Consider the following 17,779-nt stretch of genomic DNA (forward strand, 5'->3'; position numbering starts at 1 on the left):
CCTGCAAAACCAAAGTGGTGTTCACATTTATGAGACGTGTATAAAAGGGAGCGGGAATTTCGGAAAGCCAAAATATCTAAGCCTACCTTTTTCTTAAGCTATTTAACAATGATTTCTAAAATAATATAATTCCTATCAATTTGTATAGTATCAGTGATGATGAGATGATCATCATTTTGTTTTATATTCAGAAAGTATGAAATGTCTTTTTGAGATTGCAAAGCTTTTCGACTTTTCCAAATTACATTTATTTCATTACTAGCAGAATATTTTTGCATTATAAGTTTTAAAAAATGGAAGCTAAACGGTGAATTTCGAATTGAAGTTTTCAAGTAATTTTGTTACCAAAGATTAGAAAAATGCGCTTTGGTCATTTGTAGTTAGGAAATGGCTACAGTAGAATGTTTCGAATTACTAAGAAGTTGCAAATGTACAGTGATAACATGTTTTTACAATTGAAGAATGAAATCGTTAATTAAGAATAGCATTGTTTTGGATGTTAATTTTGATTTTATATTATTCTGCAAAATACCAATGATAATTTATTAATTTTCATCACAGTTTTGCTAAAATCATTCTTACTAATATGGTGATTACAAATCTATCACCCAGTCAATAGTACTGTGCTACCATCGCTTTTTACCACTGATTGCAACATTTGCGCTAAATTCTGCAACAAGCAGCCATGATAGAGCCAATTTACTGTGCGGTTTATGAATGAATGAGAACCTGAATTGCCTTACTACAGGTTATTATACCTTAGAAACAGTAATTTCGATTTCATTGAAAACATGCTAGAAGGACTGACTGCTTTGTAACTAATCCCGCTGTCACAATTGCTACACTGTTGGGATAGAACAAGCAAAATAGAGTAAAGCATTGAGCAAGCCATATGTTTTGTTTACCCAAATTTCGTATTTGTATAAAATGAGGCAAATTTGATCATCGAATGACGAGAAAGAGACGGACGAGAGTGAAGAATTGCAGATAGTTTGCTTAATAAAATGTCACTTGATGGGAGTTTACTGAATGATGACGAGAACTACTACACCAGCGAAAGAGGGTGTACGAAAAGGTGTCGTAGTAAGGTTGAAGTTTAGAAGCCACACATCCCTCCTCTAACGGCCAGAGCTCTTTTCCTGCTTGATTTCCAATCAACTCACACTTTAAAACTTCATTCACTACTCTTTCTATCACTTATCAGCAGTTTTCATTTTATGAAAATTGAAAATCCAACATATCATTGCTCACGATTTCAATAAAAGATATTCATTTTCGCCTCATTAGCTCTAAATTTCCAATTATTATGATCATCTTTTTTATTCTAAAATATTTTCCTCCAAAAGTTTTTTTTTTTTTTTTTTTTCAGTTTAAAAAAAAGTTTCCTGAAAGAAATGTATTTGCTGTCAAAGATGAAGAAGAAGACAAATATCTCTTCAATTCCCTTCCTATCGCACCACCACCTGAAAGATTCTCTGATCTTGTTGCGTGACTTTTGTTGCCTTCTGCAATCATGAAAACATTGATTGTTTTTTGTTTACTTTAAATAACACTAATTTTCTACACATTAACGATCAACCCAGTCTCTCGAAGGTTTTCAAAAAATATCATGGAAACAATAAAATGAAGTAATAGCTTATATCTTTAAAATTAATCGCCAAGCATTCTGTTAAAATGTTTTTACAAATATCACTTAAAAAGCAGTAGATGGAAGTTATTATTTGATTGTAAAGCTAAATCTATACCTTTCTGAAATATGATCACCAAGAAATGATGAATTTAAACAAAAGTGACTAAATTAACCAAATACTAAATTATACTTTTCTTGAAAACCTTGAAACAATGATACAGTTAATAAACAAGACTGTGAAAAAAAAATAGTAAAAATGTTGCAAAACGTACGAAAACATTACACATAAATGATTTTGTATGATACAATGAGCATCGGTCATTTGCAACTAATTCCTTTAAAAATCAACAAACTATCATTACTGCATAGGCATTTTGTAGTAAAATATCTCAGGTATTAAACGTGATCGATCTTTAAATTTTAAGCCTTGCTAATTGTGTCATTTCTTCAAGTTTCTGTGAGGGATCTTCTGATGTCTTTTCTACTTATCTTGAGAAAATTTGTTCCAGGCGGAGACGCAGCGCAATGTTAACACAATCTTCTCTCTGGAGGGCTTAAAAGAGAATTCAGTCATTCTGTATTAAAATTTAAATGTAGAAAAAAGTTTGGAAATTTATCGAAGTGAATGAAAAGGAAGTACATAGGTCGCATTATCAAAAGTTCGTTTGAACAATCTGCGCAGCTATTCCATGATGGTGATCGAATGAAACCTGTTATTTTGGTAGTTGGGTTCTTGAGTAGGGAACCAATGCATTCTGTTGTCTGTTGTCATTTCCTTGCTATTCCTGTCCGAGTGTTTCTTAATGGTTGGCTCACTAATGTTTGCATAAATTGAAATTCAATTGAAATCTATTAAATCAAAATCGATTCCTTTGTGAACGGTAATTTAAATGACCAACAGTTCAAAAGATATTTGGAACAAGAAGATTTCATGTGGGACATATTGCGTTTGAATATTAATCTTATTCTACGGAATAATGTATTATTAGATTTCAGAAATGATTTATAACATAAATAAATGTAGTCAAATAACAATTCTTTGAACCCTTCGTAGAGCAGCACGTATTTGAGATATAACAAATATTCTGGAATTATCATTCCATTTATCAATAAGAGCCGAAAAATGTTGAAGAAAGTTGACAGCTACTTAAAGTTATATGAGTAAAGGACAAATAATGAAATAGTCACTGAGTAATCTTGACAAGGTGACACATATCAATATTAGAAGTAATATGTCTTTCGCATTTTTAAGCGTTATCTAAACTGGTATTTTATGTTATAAAACATCACAAACTTTATCGATTGGGTTTTTCGTTTCATAATTGCCATTGTAGAGTGAAAATAACATATGTTCACATTGATCACCAGTTAGTGAATTGAAATAATAGCTGGAGTAGGGTAAGTGGATGAAATGGATAGATTAAGAGAAATATCGTTACTACTATAAGTTTACCTTTTAATCTTCCCAGAGGAGAAGCAGCATTTCTACAGCATAATTAGTAATGGATGAATGTGAAATACAATTAAAGATGATAAGAAGAGAGACGTGGAACTCTGGTAGAAAACAGGTTCCCATTCAACTGATATGCATGAAGGACGTAATTTTTGTTTCTTCTTATGAACAAAACTTATGAATTGATTTAAAATCGATTGGTTATGTATGTCACTTTAGAATAGAATTGTGGGCGCTAAGGGATGTTTAAAAATATTGCGCTCTCTGAACGATTTTTAGCAATCATGAAATTGCTTTGTTTTTCATTTGATTATTGCAGCATCTATTTATCACAAGTATGTTAGCTTTGAGCACAAAAGTTCACAGACTTAAATCACAACAAGTAATTAAGAAATTAAATGTCTGAAAGCAACAAAAAAGTTTAAAGCTTCAGAAGTTTACGATGTCAGTACTATAATGGTCTCATGATTAAATTTTATCCTTAAGTGAAGCATGAGAATATTTTATAATAATTGTACTTCATGTCCTTGAATTGAGCGCTCTTTGCCACTGATACAATTGTGCCATCAATGATACGACTCAAAAAGAATTCACAATATGCGAAACTCTTCAGTAGAGGTCCTAGGTTCTAAGTTATATCGGTTGATACAGCAGATATGCATGTTTAAGAATAGAAACATTATCAGATATGCAAATAAACGAGGAATCAATTGGGAATTGCTAATATTTAAGATATCGGTAGTGAAAAATTGATAAATTGTTGAAGATCGAGATTAAACAAAAATTTTCAATTGGTTTAAAAAGCTGCAATTTTCATGTCACAGTTTTTATCGCGTTATTGAAAGTATTTTCAATTTGTTGCAATAAGTGAAAGTTTTGATTCTTTTGAAGCAAATTCTTTTTATGCGATAAAAATGATTGCAGATAGATTTTCAATCACTTTTGATTGAAGCTTTTCTTCTTTAGTGTTGATGTATCTGTCAAAAGAAACTGCTCTTTAACTTGCAAAATTGCACTCATAAGCACGAAATTTTACTTATTATTATGAAGTTGTGCTTCTAGTCTGTTTAAAAAATAAATTCAGAAGTATTTTTCAATCAAAAACTGGAAAGGAGGAGTACCAGCAAATTCGCTTCTTCAGCTCATAATGATCTTAAGAACATATTTGTTTATCACATTCATCTATCAATTTATATAATGCTTTATGTTTTGATGAAATTTCATTAACTTTTTTAAATTTTCGGGTTATTTTCATTCCCAAATACAATTTTTTGTCTTTTTTCTCATAGTAGATTCAACCATCCATAAATTAAAAAATTTTGAGGAAATCAAAAATATTTCCTGAAAGCTTCAACATAATTGATCCCCTAATTGGGATTTTTGATTTGATCTTTCATGTGGAAATATATTAAAGAACAACGACTTGTAAATGAGATGAAAGCATTACACGATCCCTCTTCTTTCGTTCGTTCCATTAATTAATTCTCATTCCTTTTCTCTAAATTATTGACTAACAAATTTCATCTTACAACAAACACAGATTTCATCTAATAAATTTCTTTCACTCACTTTTGTAATTTATTATTAATGAGGGAAGCAAAAATTCACGCAAATTTTGATTTTTTTTGACTAAGAGAGTGTAAATCAATTTTTAAAAAAATTGGCAATAAACAGAAAATAAAGGCTAGTTCTACATTACTTCTAGCGAATGATCCTATCTAAGATTGATTTTAATGTTAATAACCGTGAATTTTCAGATATCACATCAGAAAAAGCAATGCAATCGATCTATGAATAGATAGATCGATTACTCAAGGACATAAAGTTGAATTTTGACTTAATTATCAATGTGTGATAGAAAATTGGTCTCAATTATAATGCTAAATTGGGTTGACGTAATCGATCCTGCTGACAAATTCAATGAAAAACTCCAATTTCTGTTGCAAAATTAATTGCAGATTACGGATGAATGCATGTATTGAAATTATGACAACTGATTTTGTGAGATGAGATAAAATCTATATTATTTTGTAATGCCATTTACAAAACTTTTCGAAAATTGAAAGCATTGGAAGCATTGAAAGACAGCAAAATCTTGCAATAATTACAAAGGTATAAAATACTTTTTGAAGATAAGAACAGTTAACAGAAATAATTAGAAGAGAAAAGAGTACTTTCAAATTAAAAAATCTGCTTAATTTAACAGTATACTAATTTTTATTATATAACTGCAATAAAAGAATAAAAAACAATTTAATCAATTAACCATACAGATCGAAATATAATATACAATATACGTCTACATCTGTGTATCTGATACCCAAAGTAAAGTGGTTTAGTTAGTATGTCTGATTACTGGAAATAAATTTTGTATGATGAGATTAAGAGTTTCCACGAAGCGTTTTAATTGAGTAAATTTTGGCTGCTAAATTTGCTTCAGAAAGTGTAAATCGAATTTCAAAGAAGCAACTTCAATTTATGGAAAAATGGAAAGGTAAGTGGATAGCGTTTATGTATAAACAAATCATTTTATATATTCAATACGGTAAGATAATTGGCTCAGTAAAAATATATTCAAATTAGTTAACAAATGCGTAGCGTAAACTAAATGATAATTTTTGAGAAACGAATATTGTGAAAGATAGGAGACAATCTGAAACGTTTGTTCCTTTCGAAGTCAAATTCTTATTAATGAATAAGAACTGTAAGATACAAGCATAATAGAGCAGTTTTAAGTTGAACTCAATTTTATCTGCAAAGATTAGATCGCTATCAAACTTGTTTGTCGGTATCCGCATTTTCCCTCTCTCAATATCTGTCGCAGATTTTAATATCGCAAAACCCTAAAATATTGTATGAAAGTAGAACATATGAGTAAGAAATATGTTGTATTAACTCTTCGAAAAATAATGTCTATACTTTAAACTCTTTGTTTCCAATTTTAAGTTTAGGTTTATGAAGTTTCCATTTTAACTTCATACATTGTTTACACGTATCAGCTCGTTATTTAGTTAATCTCACTGTTGTTTCATCATTAATTGTTTAAACATACGAGATTAAACTTAAGTTGCCTCCTTTGTGGCTTGTCAACTAGTAATTAGATTTGCTTGTAAATCAGATCAACAAATCTTTGTTAGACTGATTACACTTTCGGAAGCTCAACTTCTTATTGTAAATCATATAGTTTATTTATGTATATTGCTTGTTATATAAAGAGCCAGGAGAGTTCAGCCATGAGGTAATCCGACTACAAAAAGGCATTTTCGCTACTTTTATCTCATTCTTTTTTATAAAATTTATTGTACTATTGCTTCTCTGCCATAACATCACCTTAATCTCATTACTAAAAGATATTAATAAAATAGCTAAAGTGAAACAAGTCAAAATGTCTAACAATCGATAGCTTAACTGATTTACCTTTCTAATCCGATTAATAGAATGTGGAGACCTGGAGATTGCCAATAATGAAAAATATGCACTAATTTTTGTTTCGCTATTCTTTTCTGTTTGTTTGCTTTCTCTGAGTAGTTTTAGAACAGTCACAGCTTTACATCGCAGATAGTTCAAAATGTCTTACTTCCAAAACTTCATTTTCGGATGTTAAATTCTCCTAAGTTATTCAAGGTCACATCGTTCCGCTATATCACCAGTTCTTCTACCAATAGGTATAAGACTCTTTCAGCTTATGAATTCACTTCTCATCATGGCCTGAATTGAAATCATTTATAAGAATCAGATTTATTGAGATAAGGTACCTTGACCAAATGAAATTGGGTCCCATTATACAACTACAATGATATCTTTGGAAATTTTGAAAGGTATGAATCTTTTTTTCCATGAATATCATCAAGGCATCTTTTCAATCCACCTTTTCTGTTAACGTTGTGACACAATGTAATTCGATTTATGTAGTATAATTTTTTCTTCCAATTCTCTAAGCATTGTGACCACGCAAGGAATATTTGACCCAAATATTGTTTGCTTGGCTCAAAAATTTTTTAATCTTTTTTCTTCCGAGTTAAGAAATCCACCTCGAATTTGAAAGAAAATAAAAAGGATTTTTCATTATTATTGTTATTATTATTAATTATTTTGGGCAGATTTCTGAAGTATCGCTTATGTCACCATATATAGAAAGCTTTTACTGCTGTAAAATAACCGATGATTTGCTTTTATTCAGAATTGTTTTGAGATTTGTAATCTCTAAATTTATCAGATGATGTAAAGTAGAAGCAGAATGTGACACTAAAATGCTTCATAGGTGGTTAGTGAATTAATTTTATAAATAATCTGTGCACATTTTTGTAATTTGAATTTTTCAACAATTACATATTGTTTTGCTCTACTTTTTTGTATAAATCATATGAAAATTTATAACATCGAAAGTGTCAGTTATAATAAATGTGTGAAAGGTATCATAGAAGACAGAAAAACTGATATAATAAATAAAAGATGCCTGTAGCGGAATAGTCTTGAAATGCAACTTGCACTAAAATTGATGAAACGCACTAAAAGTGATTGAAAAAAGACTTCAACCTTTCTGTAAAATGACTAGAATGAAACTGAGCGATTCTGAATTTGATGCCACAGTTCACCATTTTTAGTACGAGAAGTTATAATGTGATTACAAGATCTGTGATGAGTGATGCATGAAATAGTCACTGATATTAAGATAACTGATAAGACGATAACTCCGATTAGAGCCAAGAAAATGAGCTGCGGCATGCATTTCACCAAAGAGCGCCTCACAGTATCTGTAATGCCAAGAATAGTTGTGTCGTGACGAGTTCCAGTTAATGGATATTTCTTTTCTGCAAAAATTAATATGCAGAATGAAGGACTTTATTGCCCTAAAATTTAAGAACTTCAGAAATTGAACTTTCAGTCTAACTAGATGTGTTTGGCTAGTCCTCAGATATGTTTAACTTTTATGAGGTTATTATAACACATGCAGAGCTCATTTTATTCAGTATATAAAAAAGCACAAATTAATTTAAGTAATTTTTTTCGGCGTTTGGATGACTGTGAAGGATAGTATATTAAATCCATAAAAGTTGTTTTCCACCAGTATGTTCAATAAATAATTTGAGTTTTAGTATCCAAAAAATGAAGTAAAGTAGCAAAATGTTTACCAAAATAGGCAACTTGATTAGGTGACTCAAGAACTGTTATGACACCACTTACGTCATATGAGGAATAATGATTTTTTTTTGATGAATCCAAAAAAGAATCTTTTTTTGTTAATCTATTTGTGAAGGAATTTCGTTTTGCTCGTCGTTCATAAATGCTAAAATAGATAAACAAATACATAGTAATTTTTATATATTTCCAAGAAAAATACGGGAAACGGAATTAGATTCCACTTTTCTTTATTTTACTATAAGCAAATACATCAAGGTAGCTATATCTTACCTAGGTTCTACTTGTATTTCTTTTTCAGAGTTCCTTGGTAGTGGTTGCACGGATGGAGGCATCGCATCGCTACTCTCCGAATAAAACCCATAATCATCAGTTGCCGATATAAAAAACGGTTCTTCTGTATCCGATGATTCTGTGATCGTTGTCGTTGACAGTAAATGTTGTGGCGGTGTTATCAAGTTGAGCTTTCTGGTTGTTACATTCCAGGATCCCTTACCTGTTGTTATTTCGGTTGATTTTTCTTGTGCTGCATCTGCTGTTGATGTTCCGTTTGCTGGTATCATCGGGATAAATGCACCGCTCGAGTTGTTGCTCTCTCTATCATTTTCTTCTCTTCTTGGACATCGAACATATGGCTGAAAAAAAATTTTTTTGTATCATATTTGTTACATTTTCTGAATCATATTTATTACATTTTTCTGAATCATACTCAGAAACCGGAATATGACTGTTTGATGAAATTTAAATTATTACTTTTAAGAAAATTAACAAATTGAATAAAGTTAACAAAGTGAGATGACATAACTAACTGCAGACAAATGACAATTATCACTTGACGGTGCACAAATACGGATTTGACAAGTAAAACGGGTTATTGCCTTCCCGGCAAACTTGAAAACATGCATCACCTGAAAGATATCAATTTCGGATGCATATTGTAAAGTTATTTATAGTTATTTCACGAACACAACCAAGCATAATCAATGGAATTTTGTATTAGAGTAGATGCTGTAATTAACTATCATAAAATTACTATTTCTAATGTATATAATTAAAGCTAATTAGAATTAATTTTATATGATATCAGAACAATAACCACCAGCTTATCATTGCTGCAATTTATAAAGTCAATTTTATTTTCACTTGTGAAGCAGTTCGTCGGTCGAGTGAATATACAGGAGTTTGCAGAATATACTGATCAACACCGCACCTATATAAGTCATATTTTAATCGCTCTAGTTCTCTTTCCTTAAATATTCCAAAGTTTTCAAAAACTGTCATATATTAAATTTATATGAAATCTTATTACCCGTCACCACTGATAATTAAAATATGATTTCCTTCGCCATCTTCCACATAACAATTTTGTACCAGTATTTGAAAGTTTTCTGAAATATTCGATCAGAGGTGGGGAATTGAGGTTAAAAAGTAAAACGAAAAATATTCACGCTACTTACCACCATAACATTTCCAAACATGATAAACAGTTTCTCCAACTAATGCGTAACGTATAAGCGGTCCATCGATTGAATTCCGCCTGATCTGGTAACTGCATCTAGGTGTTACCAGATCAAATTTTGGCTCTAGATCAGATGATGTCGACTCGCTAAAACTTACTTAATTGGAATTATTTGACACACACAGAAATACTCACAATTATAAGAATGAAGATTGTTGTGAATAACTTTCTTCAACTCATAGATGTCAAATGTCGCGCTTACCTTACTGAAAGTGACTGTTGAAAATTCTCAATGATATCTGTACCCAGGTAAACACATTGGGCGCAATAGGAACGGTCATTATCAGTGATGAAAACAGGGTGTAGCTGTACAGTTATGCAAATCTTATAAATGACAGACGACGGGTTTTTCTGAAGTTGTTTAAAAGTCATAAAAAAAGAGAGTCCGCCATTTTCTTGTTTTCATAAAAGAAGTGAAACAGAATAATAAGTTGATTAAAAGTCAAAAAAGCTTCTCCAAGCAATTTTATACCGTTTTCTTGATTGTCATACCACAATTTCCGAGTAGCAATGTGAGCTGACTTGCGTCCCTAGTGGCACAATCCGGATCACCAATATGGTCTTCTGCATAAATATGCGACGGATTTGATTCATTCGTTTGGATCTAAGATAAACAAATTTTAACTAATAATTATTGCCGATGGTAGAAGATGACTAATAATAATTGAATTTAATATTCAAACACAACACATTAAAAATAGAACTTATTTGCAAATTGTATGACTTATAAAACAGAAGATCTTGGCCAAAAGCAGAAAATATAAGCTACCAAGATTAGAATCTTAGATTCGTATCTTTTCTATATAAGAATGTAAATTTCTAATAGCAAATAAATGAATTAGTGATAAAATTATTTTGCGATCGTATCATATATGTCAAATAACAAAATTTATTATTACCGAATTACTTATTTATATTAAAAAAGATACTTGAATATGAATTCTTTCTGGTTCGCATGTAACGATCGGTTTTTCCAGAATTGCATTTGAATATATTACGCTGAAGTAATTACTACTCAGAATCTGCAATTTGCGCTTCTTAAGAAAGAAAAAATAATTTATAACTCCATTCAATTCCAAATCTTAATGTGTTACTAATTATATTATTCAAATAATAACTTATTTCTATAGTATTTACCAACTACTATTATCAACTAATGTGATACTCATCAGACCATTATTATCAATTAACTTACTGTTATGCTCATCAGCAGATCAAGATTTAAGCACATATTGATAATCCTGAAAAACTTTACCAAACATGTACTTATTTGTTAATGGCTTCATAATTGAAGAATCATATTAAATGCCCAATAACTCAATTTTAAGCAAATATTTACTAATAAAGTAATCCAATATAACTAATTATTATCATTACAAGAATTTACAAGTGTAAACTTAAAATTCTTTTCAACGTTGTACATCAACTTTAATTCAAAAATAGATCATTGGCTTAATTAAAACAATTCATTAACGATATTTGAATTTAATAAAGTACAAATCAAGGAACTGAGGTTGTCACTTAAACTTTCATTGACTAGACTAAGCAGTGTTCCACGATAATATATTCGTGTCATCGCAAGAAATGCAAAAAAAGGCGTGCAATGAAGACCTTTTATAAAATCTTAATCAATTAAGGCAGTTTGTCCGAGCACTCATCAGGATGAATGCTACTACTTCAGAAATAAAATTCGACTTGTTTAGACTCGATCGAGAATTAATCTTCATCTCCATATCTCGTTCATAGCAATATGTAGGCATTACAACCTGTTATTTCATTATTATTATAAAGTATTTGAAGATGCTGTAACCACTTATATAAAAAGCAAGAATCTCTTCATCACCTTTCACATCTACCTTCTTTTAAAACCCTTTGAAAAATTTTCATCCCTCAACTCTTTATCTTTTGTATATCTCTTTCTTCTTCATTTTATTGAAGTACTAATATCAGCCATCCACATCCTCTTCTAACTTTATTAGAAATTCCTCAAATTCAATTGTATTAATCTAATAAACCCAAATTTTTTAATTTCTGCGTCTCAGTTCTTTTGAATTTTAGAGAAAGGCAAATGATTCCATCATTTTTTTTTTACATTATAATCATGTGGAAATTCTTGAAACTTTGTAGAGAACTTTGTATATTATATATTTCTGGAATTTTCGTTTTCTTAATTTCCGAATTGTGTAAAACCAGAAACAATGAGGTGCCATTATTTTTAATTAAAGAACAATCAATCGATTTTCTCCAGAATTTTGCTGATGAACTTGAAGATAACTTATGCTGTGACCTAACTTTGCTTTCATTGCAAGCCTTGTTTTAGCGGACAGATGAGAAAAACAGGAGATCTGTTACGTTACGTGGGTTCAGTTCACGTTTCCGAGAAACTGTTATTGTCGCTATGATTATGTGATAAAACTTTTTCTTACTCTTACAAGGAACGAAGACATTTGTTAAGTGAAATATTTGCTTAATCATTGCTTCTATTTCGTTTAGGTGTAAAATTCGCATTCTTCAAATTGTTTAAAGAAACGCCATTGATAAAAGTTAGCCAAACAAATTCTTTATCTCTCGAAAAGAGAACCGGACTCGGAAAAATTTTTAATTCTTATTTTGTTTATTCCTTTTCCGTTTCAACAAGTAATCTCCAGTCAATGGCTCAAGCAGTCAATAGATAAATGTAATTAGAAGAGAATTCTCTACTTCTGCCATTTTCTAAGAAATCTTCTGAATTCTCTCCGCTACCATTTTGTTATTCCTCAACGAGTTTGGACCGTTTTAACTTCTAATAAAACAGTGCTATAATCAAAATATAAGAATAATGAAGAATTTTTTTTTGAAAACAATAAATGAATGAATATTTGCTAGCGTTCTCAGTTTAATAAAATTAATGAAATTTGAAGATTAACGAATAAGTAAGATGACAATTGCCAATTCCGACATTCTAAAGAAATTAAAATGCTAATGGTAATATCAAAAAGAGCATAGATGTTTAAGATTTCAATTTGAAGGAAGATTTGTGACTATGCAGCACTATAAACTTTGTTCCTATAAATATGTACCTTAAGAGAATTCAAATGCAGAAACAGAGAAGCAAAAAACTTTGAGCAAAATGTCCTCTTAAATAAATTTTTATGAAGAATTTCACCTTCTTAACAGCATTCTCAATTTATATACTTAGTTTTTTTTTTTCAGAACATTATTTTCATCTTTCTATTAGACTTATAATATGAATGGATTTTCCCTTTTTTGCCTACTTTTCAACATTTCTAATCACCACTTTTTGCTGCAAACTTTCGTAAGCAGATTTTCGTAGTCCTCATTGATCGATACCAGGTAAATTTAAGGTGGTGATATTGCATAAAACTGAACAGAAGGAACACATGCTGATGCCAGTCAGTGTAGAGAATATCTCTGCTAATTTGAGAAGGACTTATTGAAGATCGTTGACGAATACTGAAAATAAAAATATGAATTTTGCTTTTTAATTACATTAAAATAAAATCAGTAGCTTTGAAAATATCGTACTTCATTGTCTTTTGCCATCCTTGTTTACTTTAATAGGATATATTATTAAATTGATGAAATGTTGAATAACCATTTTTTGTGAGCTCTCTTGAATTTAGTAGCATTTTTAAAGTAAAATGATAGTCGAAATATGTATAAATTATGCAAATTTCTTTCATTTCTTTCATAAGCATTTGTACTTTTTCTATGACAAATTAATTCAATTTAAACGTTGTTTACAAATTTCATTCAAAGAAGCGGTTAGTTCCTTTCCAATGCCACCATTAAATTCGCGACAAAAATTTCCACAAGGTATGAAAAATTAATTTAGGTATCATACATTGTATTCACATTATCACTGCCTCGAAAAGCAATGCAATTGTGAAATCTTAGTTCTTTAAATTAACTTAGGCATTAATTTAGTCGTAATTTAGAAACTGGTTGCTTGTAACTGTTAACAGGTAGTGCTTGAAAATAATGGGCCATTTGCAAAATATTCAATCTAAAACCGAAAGCGGAAAAAAAACAGAAGGCTTTTGTTGATAAGAATCGGACGAACGAAAAGAGTTGCCTAATGCTACTAAAATATATACTGTCATTATATTTTGTTCTATTTCAGAGAGCAAAGGTCAAAAGATTCAAAAAAGAAAAAATTCTTCTATTTTTCAGAAAAACTTCACTGTTGGTAATACATCATCAACTGTTTTCTATACTTTATAAATATTTCTAAAAACATTTAAAAAGTTTCCAAATCAGAGACTTTTGAATTTCTCTTAGAATTATGAATTAAAGTGAAAATTAACAGTCCTATTATTAGTGATGGTTTTACTGTTTCAGAACAAAAGAACAACAGTGGTACTACTATCAAGGCGATCCGAACGTACGTTTAATGCAATTCTAGTATTATTTTATTATTATTATTTAGATTCCATTTTGATGAATTTGTTTTTCTCATTAAACAATGGCTTTTAATTACTGATTAATTTATTTTGTGACTCTCTTTTTTCTGATTTAATACAGATAATTCATGAGTCTGAAACAGGCATGACTTATTTGATATTTTTAATTGGCTCTGCAAATTATTATCTCAAAATATATTTCTAAAAAAGAACTTTCGTGTTTTTTTTCTGATATTGTGCAAAGCAAGTTTGCAAAAATGATGCAATCATGCTTGACAAATCGAGCCCAATTTGTGTGGTTTTTTTTTAAAATTTCAACTGGACAATAACTGCTTATATTGGAGCAATATTGAATTACTGATTCCTAAAGAAAATCATCGATTAATTTTTTAAAATTTTTAATCGGTGATTTTATTTATCAAAACATTCAAATAGTTTCCCTTTGCGTTTGTTAAATTTTTTGGCTGTTTAAAAGCAAATATTTTTAACTTTTAAATTTATTGATATTTCAGTATCGATGAGCATTTCAGTATCGATGAACACCATGTTATCTATACAGGTTGTTGAGATTCGCTCAGTTTTCTTCTATAAGTATAATTAACTGTTGGCTTGAAATTCGGATATTGTCTTAGGAGAACGTCATAGAAACTTACCTATCATCTTTTCGATTATCATGATTAGTGATTTCAGCATTATTGATAATCACTTTCAGGTATCTCAAACGAGATTGCAACAAAGCTAGTGCTAATGTTGATGGGCTTTATGGTCACTCTAATCTTATTGTGCATATTTTTGATACTTTCTATATATATTTATTACAAAGAAAAAGATGAAGAGTTTTTTCTGGACAATAAGGGTGAACCAGCAAAGGTGAAAGTTGACAAAGGTAAAACTAGAAAAATGTGAATGCTATAAAAGCAATAAGTTTGAAATTCGTTTGCTGTTTACAATACGAATAATGTAGAAAATTTTTTTACACAACTTTGAATTAGACATTTTTTTGATGCCAGCACTGCAGAAATTTGTGTAGATGAATTTTAATTGAACCAGTCGATTTCAGCTCATTCGCCATATATTATAACTCCGGAACAAAAGATCACTCAACAATTGCTATCCACCGAGGTAATAAGAAAGAAAGAATTTAGTTCAAGAATTCCATTATAATTCCTATTTCTAAAGTTTATTGAATATTCACAGATGGTGACATCTATCGGGTGTTCAGTAGATGATATCGCTCAATTGTTGCGATACATAGCTTTATATGGTGAATTATCAGAAGATGAAATTTACCAAACTCCGCTAACATTTATCCGTTTAGTGGTGCGTGGTAAAACAAAATTCGATAAGGACGGTAGGTTCCATTTGCACCTTTGTGTTGTAATCTCTCATAGAATTATTAGAGTGACCATCTTTGACTGTAAGTGATTCTAATGGTCACTAACTCGTTCAATATTTTTAGTCAGTGATCGTAATTTTTTTCTTGCAAATATTTTGCTAATGTAATTGTTTTGAATAGCAAAATTTGTGACGAAATAAACTGAAGAGGTCATTAAAACGTTGACCTAACAGTTTTAAAAAATTCACAATACAAAGAAATAAGAAATTCGCTTAAAATTAAGATTTATTGTAATATTCAGTTCAACTACGCAATGAAAATTACAGATTCTAAAAGGGAGCAAAAACCAGTTCCGAAATCAGAATCAAAGCTAGGCTTGTATAATGACAAAGAGGTTCGCCTCCTCTCCATTACTGTATCTGTGCATTCATACTAATAAAGTAGATTATAAAATGCAGGATAATAAATAGTAGCGATGAATTTTCAAAAAAAAACAATAATTTCTTCTTTTAAATGCAATAATTTTCAGATTTCAGACACAATGAAGAAATGGAAAAAGTGAAATCACTTAATTTATAGCATCATTTAACTTTATTAAGCTCTTTTTTCTCTTTCTAAATACATTTTTTGAAGCTTTGCATCAGTTTATTTAATTTAATATACTCTGAAAAATTCTCAAATTTCAAATTTTTGAAAAATTTCGTGTTTTTTATTGAAAACAACAAAAGGAACGAGATTTTTGGTGAATAATTTTAGGTTCTATTTACAGAAACATGCAACAACGACAAGTTATCTCACCCTCTAAACCAAGTCTGTTTTGGCATTTCTGAAATTTTCTTTCAGTATCTTATCAAACGTTATAATACTTCAGCACGTTATATTCCGCAAAACTTTTGTAACTCTTTATTTCAAGAGAAAAAAACTCGTGGAAATGAATTATCCAACAGATTGATTAGTGACAATAAAGTAAAACGAAGCTCGAGAAGAGGCAATGCTATGGTAAATAATTAGTCTCGAGAAATGTTAGTTAGAGTTGACATGACACAGATAAGAAAAGAATTGGGATAAGGAGACCTTGTGGACATTTTACAAGACCCTTTGAAAAATAATGGAAAAAAAATAAGAAATTAAGTATTGCAATTTGTGGAGAAAAAATTGACTGTTAATTGCTTAATGAGTTGAGATTAATAGAATGAAACTGTTGATGTGAAATAATTTAAACTTCAGAGGAAAGGTAAAAGGAAGAAGAATAGGAAGAAAAAAAGTTCAAAGTTTGTTTCAATTTTATATTTGTCAGCATTGATCGATTCAACTATTTTCTTTAGTGCAGAACAATAATTGGTATTTGCTTGCACTAGCTACTTTTTTTCCACAAATTATCGTTTATTTACAGCTGCAATCCTCAATAAATATGAAATAATGCATTGCAGATCGCGACTAAGCCGCCAATTGGTTGAGGCGGCATCTCCACATGCGCACGAAAGAATGCTAAATAAGGGTTCCTCAATCCTTTATATTTTTTATCCTGTGTCACCTATGACAGCTATGCAACACAACAAAACAAATAATTTTTTTTTAGTGTATTTAAAAAAAATTTTAACTGCAGGGCTAAGGATGAAACGGTCAAGAAAAGTACGGGGTCTTCGTAGGAAAGAAAATGGTAAACATTTCAATAGTTGATTGTCAATTTTTTATTGAATGAGTAAATTCATAAATATTTAGATGATCAATGAATTTCTCTTTTCCAGGAAATTAATGTTAAAAGAATGAAAGTTTTGTTTATTCAGATGGAATACAAGTGAAAGCGAAAAAGCGCAAACATTTGAAGGAAAGTAAACATCGCAAGAAATACGAATTTCATTAAACGTTTTGTGATTTTCATACCGAAAATTATTGTTTGTACTTGAAACATGTTCGAAAAAGTTGTTCTGATGATAAAACAGAAACTTCGAGATCGACTTATTCTGATATTTTGCACATTAATTTAATTAGTATCATGTAGTGGATTACATTTCGAGGAGTAAAACTGTTGAAAGAATTATTCTGTTCTTCTGCTCCTTAAGTGATTACGGTAACCTCACTCACTCTTTATACAAATTTCGTTTTGAATTTGTGATTCTTCTTGCTTCTCTTACTTTTTATCTTATTAGCTGTCAAATACTTTATGTGAGACAGAATTTCTGAGTGGTTTTCTCATACAAAAAATACCTTCCTTTGATATAATAGATCATAACAGCTGTTGAAAGCAATTCATGGAAGTATCTTTTTCACTGATTTCAATTGATATCAAAAAAGATTT

General features: G+C 30.1%; 4 protein-coding genes across 4 annotated transcripts; 1 reads left to right on the forward strand and 3 right to left on the reverse strand.

Moving 5' to 3' along the window:
- Positions 1-7,634: 7,634 nt before the first annotated feature.
- Positions 7,635-9,503, reverse strand: Bm8954 (Uncharacterized protein; the record flags this gene model as incomplete). The annotated part of the gene is made up of 5 exons (XM_043078997.1): positions 7,635-7,894; positions 8,216-8,370; positions 8,496-8,857; positions 9,032-9,130; positions 9,366-9,503. The coding sequence occupies 5 exons, from the start codon at positions 9,501-9,503 to the stop codon at positions 7,635-7,637; spliced, it is 1,014 nt and encodes a 337-aa protein (XP_042934931.1).
- Positions 9,504-9,527: 24 nt separating this feature from the next.
- Positions 9,528-10,972, reverse strand: Bma-cutl-5 (Uncharacterized protein; the record flags this gene model as incomplete). Its single annotated transcript, XM_001900101.2, has 6 exons — positions 9,528-9,610; positions 9,680-9,828; positions 9,944-10,092; positions 10,214-10,345; positions 10,671-10,763; positions 10,937-10,972. The coding sequence occupies 6 exons, from the start codon at positions 10,970-10,972 to the stop codon at positions 9,528-9,530; spliced, it is 642 nt and encodes a 213-aa protein (XP_001900136.2).
- A 2,035-nt stretch (positions 10,973-13,007) lies between these two features.
- Bm1185 (Uncharacterized protein) lies at positions 13,008-13,271 on the reverse strand (the record flags this gene model as incomplete). The annotated part of the gene is made up of 2 exons (XM_043078998.1): positions 13,008-13,194; positions 13,267-13,271. 2 exons carry the CDS (start codon positions 13,269-13,271, stop codon positions 13,008-13,010), a joined length of 192 nt encoding a protein of 63 aa, XP_042934932.1.
- Positions 13,272-13,520: 249 nt separating this feature from the next.
- Positions 13,521-17,160, forward strand: Bm8953 (Uncharacterized protein; the record flags this gene model as incomplete). Its single annotated transcript, XM_043078999.1, has 12 exons — positions 13,521-13,557; positions 13,865-13,930; positions 14,083-14,125; positions 14,657-14,703; positions 14,857-15,030; positions 15,205-15,266; positions 15,342-15,495; positions 15,807-15,874; positions 16,324-16,479; positions 16,708-16,751; positions 16,911-16,978; positions 17,087-17,160. The coding sequence occupies 12 exons, from the start codon at positions 13,521-13,523 to the stop codon at positions 17,158-17,160; spliced, it is 993 nt and encodes a 330-aa protein (XP_042934933.1).
- Between the last annotated feature and the right edge of the window lie 619 nt (positions 17,161-17,779).

This window comes from Brugia malayi (genome assembly GCF_000002995.4).
Source record: "Brugia malayi strain FR3 genome assembly, contig: Bm_v4_Chr2_contig_001, whole genome shotgun sequence".
Lineage (NCBI taxonomy): Eukaryota > Metazoa > Nematoda > Chromadorea > Rhabditida > Onchocercidae > Brugia > Brugia malayi.